The sequence below is a fragment of the Acyrthosiphon pisum genome, chromosome A3 (genome assembly GCF_005508785.2).
Source record: "Acyrthosiphon pisum isolate AL4f chromosome A3, pea_aphid_22Mar2018_4r6ur, whole genome shotgun sequence".
Taxonomy (NCBI): domain Eukaryota; kingdom Metazoa; phylum Arthropoda; class Insecta; order Hemiptera; family Aphididae; genus Acyrthosiphon; species Acyrthosiphon pisum.
Window position 1 is genome coordinate 37,917,836 of NC_042496.1, and position 4,419 is coordinate 37,922,254.

At 29.8% G+C, this 4,419-nt stretch overlaps 1 protein-coding gene across 1 annotated transcript; it reads right to left on the reverse strand.

The window, feature by feature from the left end:
- Positions 1-2,072: 2,072 nt before the first annotated feature.
- On the reverse strand, positions 2,073-3,848 carry LOC107884142. Its single transcript, XM_016805663.2, has 2 exons — positions 3,239-3,848; positions 2,073-3,141 (listed from the first exon to the last, which is right to left on the reverse strand). Exons 1-2 carry the CDS (start codon positions 3,257-3,259, stop codon positions 2,626-2,628), a joined length of 537 nt encoding a protein of 178 aa, XP_016661152.1. The 5' UTR covers positions 3,260-3,848; the 3' UTR covers positions 2,073-2,625.
- Between the last annotated feature and the right edge of the window lie 571 nt (positions 3,849-4,419).

Here is a 4,419-nt window from a genome sequence, read left to right on the forward strand (position 1 = left end):
TTTAAAGATGTGAGGGGGGCTCATCATAGTAAAAAAAAAATACTTTAAGATATGTTGACAGTTTTAATGTTTATAAATATATTTACATACCTATTTTCAATGATTGTGTAACCCATACCTACCTTTGGCTATGAAGGTAGGCATGTATGTATTATTTTTTACTACCTTAATGTTTGTGTACATAATACTTGCATAGCATTTTAAAAAGGTTGAATTAATTTGATTGGTTATACCATATTATTAAATACACATAATTATATAGTGCTATTAATAATAAATTTACTCCTTTAATAAATGTGTAAAAAAATACTGATGATGTAAGTGTAGTACCTAGGTAATAATGAATTATACAAATTTAAAATTGAAAATAATAACAGGGCTTTTCAATAATCAATGAACTAGACTACCACATTACCAAAAGCCTTAGTACCTACCTAATTTAAATAATCTAACATAGTGCAAATATTGTTTACCTGACCAAAAATAACTTTTTTTAAATATTAATATTTTTTTTAATAGTAGGTGGGGTTAAAAATAATATTCAGGAAACAATAACATTAGTGTATAAACTAAAAATATTACATTATCAAATGCTAATAATAATTAATAATATCGGTAGTACATAAGTGCACCACTGTTATATATTGTTCAACTCAAAACTTGAAAATCGCATAATATTTTTTTTTTAATTTTTCTAAAATTGTTCTCATAAATTATTTACAAATCCAAAATTTTTTTTTGCCTCATTCATGTGAAGATACAACTACCTATTTCTTTTATTGGATTTATTAAGCTAAAAGAAAACCAACAATACATATATTATTGTTAGAACATGAATTAAAATAGGTACCTTACTAAAAACCTATTTTAATTGATATTAAAACATTTAAGTAGGTTTGGTATCTACGTTAGGAAGAACCTAGAAAATCTAGTATCTACTTACTGGACTAAGTATAATACACTTAGTCCAGTAAGAAATGTTCACTCTATAATATAGTTACGTATAGTATAGTATTATCGAATTATGAACATAATATCATAATTCATTATATCGTTTAATTTATTAATTAGTTCTTTTTATTTGTTAATAATGATAATGATAATAAATAATTTAAATCCTAATTGATAATAAATAATAAAAAAAAAAGCGGGATATTTGAAATTGGCCAATGAGAACGTGGTATTCATATGGCGCTCTGTGACGTCCTGGGTTTCCTAATACGCCTCCCGGTGATTGACGAACGGACATATATTTTACTATCCGCCACCAGCCATATTGGAATAATAATATATATTTTGACGGTCAAGTCTGCGTAAGAGATAAAAACATAGGTAATATAGGTTTACGTACACTTATAGCTAACATGTATGTTGATTTTTTTTAGGTACCTAAAGAAGTACCAGTGAATATAGTGATTATATACATTATTACGATTTGCACTTTAATCGTTTTTTTTTTTTATCCTTGCTGTGCTAACGATTAATCTGATCAGATATATTTTAACAAACTTTATACCTACTTAGGTTAGGTTAGCTGATATTATATCATAATTGATCTAAATCGTATTCATATATATAGTAGGTATAAAAATATATATATAATATATATATAATATTACTATAGAATATAATGCCAGATATAAACAACAATAGTGACCGGAACGGTGAAGCTAAGCTTCTAAGTAACAATAAATATATAAGAAAAACATTTTTACACTCCTGTTACATACCTTTTGTAATATTACATGTCTAAGTCTTATAATTACTATATAACCACCGTCGTATACGATCCCGTGAAAGACACCATTTAATAGGTTTAAATAAAGTTGATATTAACTTAATTATTCTTTCACTTTCTATTATCAACTCATTACAATAGTTAATTAATTGTAAATCGAATTCCTGATATCGAGCTTAATAGGTTACACGTGTTATTATTATTTTGACTCATATAGTTGTTGGTTTCAATCATTTTCCTGACAAATTTCTCACCAAGAAATCATAATACCACAGCAGTCCCAAAATATGCAAAATAATTATTTATTAATAATAAATGCGTATAACTACCATCCAATATTTGTTTCATTTTTTTTTATTATTTACAATACATAGTTCAACATAATATTATATGTTTTGATTTTTTACAATGGTTGAAATACGGTTTTAGCTTCCACAGTGCACACTGAATTTAATATTATGGTTTGGTAAAATGACAATGGTCATAAATGACGCATATAACAAGCCACTTTATAAAAGCATTATGGTGAATATAAAGGAGTTGTCGCCGATAAAATGTCAACTGTTGACTAAAAGCAGAGAGAGGGCTCATGACCAAAATCTAAAACAGGAAATCTACTGGGCCACATCTGAGAAACGTGCCGACCATGAAATGTCTGACACCAAAGTAGAAAAGTTATCGTTTAAGAACGTTTATGATAGGAAGACCTGCTGTAACCGGGTAATGAAAAGTACCAAATCTTGGAAGTATTTGACGAAAAACCAGGATTTGGAAAAGCCAAAATATATCGTGGACGTCGGGTTTTCAACAGCAGACAAAATACTATAAACGAGGAAAAAACTACTTTGTATTTTCGTGTGAAGATTTTCGGTCCCATTATTTTTTTTCTAGTTATTCTGATTGTTGTTAAGAAGCCCGACGTCCACGAGATATTTTGGCTTTTCCAAATCTGGGTTTTCCATCAAATACTTACAGAACTGTTTGGTAGACTTCATAGGTAGCAGGTCTTCCCATACGTCCTTAAACGATAACTTTTCTACTTTGGTATCTGCAGACATTTCATCGTCGGCGCGTTTCTCCGTTGTGGCCCAGTAGATTTCCCGTTTTAGATTTTTGTCGTGAGCCCTCTCTCTGCTTTTAGTCAACAGTTGACATTTTATCGGCGTCAACTCCTTTATATCCACCCTAATGCTGTTATAAAGTGGTTTGTTATTGGCATCGTTTTCGATTTTTGTAGAAGCTTTGTTGATTATTTCGAATTTTTCCCCAACATCTTCTGGCGATTTACCGTGGTCATTTTTATAACTAAATTTTTCGATACTGGTTAACTCGGTCTTGGTATTCATAAAGTCTAAATACGCACTAAGACGCTTATCGTCTTCTACAGACTTATCCTTGCTCATCTACAATATTTATTAAGAACAATATATAAATATTGGTTCGCTCGCTTTTAAGTAAAAAACCTATTGTTAAACTAAAAAGTAATAATATATAACTCACGAGCATTTTTTCGTCTGCCATAATGTGCGTCTATCGGCTATTACATGTGAAAGAAAATACAATGTTGTTCACCTTATTAATAATATTCAAATAATTAAATACATATTATTAAATACCTAGGTCCTAGGTAACTATACTTGTCCAAACAAACATATAGATCTAAGAAAATAACACTCATCACCAAATAATTTCAGCCAACACCCATTGCGTTCGAATGATCCAAAAAAAAAAAAATCGATTCTGTAAAAATCAATATGATCATTAATATTAATACTAAAAAAAATTCTCGGAAGTTTGCACTCAATCAGTAATTTTTGTAATCCGTCAATGATTTTCACGGCGCAGCTCGTCCGAAGGTATCTATAATATTATGTAATATATGATAAATTCCAAAAACAGTCAAAAAAATTTGTCGTAACGACCTGCAAGCGGTGTATTTGTGGTGTAAGTGATAATATATTATATTTATACGTATAAACGCCTGAAAGGCTCAAGTACAGTATAGGTACAATAACATTAAAATAATATTTTAAATTATGATATAGTCGACGAATTCCGTTGATAAAGTCCTACGAACTTCTGCATTTGCGTCCAACATTTCCACGCGTATTATTACTTACGATTAACGACGAAATGTAGGTATAGTGAATAATATCCGACATATTGTTGTGATTTACGGTAAGTTATCAAAACATGCATTTCATTCGTACACTTACGCGCGTGCGCACCGTAAAATATATTGTGCAATACATAATAAACAGTATAAAGTACAAATGTCACATAATATGATATTATTATATTATTATTGTAATCGATCGGCCGTCGCTTGACGTCATAATAATAATATCATATTTTTCAATCCGTTTGAATGTCGTGTTATTTATTTTATGGGTTTTTATAATATTCGTTTTCCCGCCGCAATATATTATAATAATATATATATTTATATCGCACACACGCCGGATCCGCGTTTCATTCCGAACAGTTAAATTTCAAATTTCGATTGTTTTTTATTCCTATATATTTTTACCGCGTTCAACCGCCGTGCGCAATAGACACGATATTACACCCCGTAACGGCGGCGGAAGACCATTATAAGTGCATATAAGTTTTTCACCATAATATCATAATATAAACCCCTCGGCGAGGGTACGTCATAATATATATTATCATTATTATTG

Excerpts from the sequence above, each read along its gene's own strand:
- LOC107884142 (XM_016805663.2), bottom strand. The coding sequence starts at position 3,259 with ATGGCAGACGAAAAAATGCTC. Across the intron at positions 3,142-3,238 it reads TGGCAGACGAAAAAATGCTC|ATGAGCAAGGATAAGTCTGT; the intron begins GTGAGTTATATA and ends TAAATATTGTAG.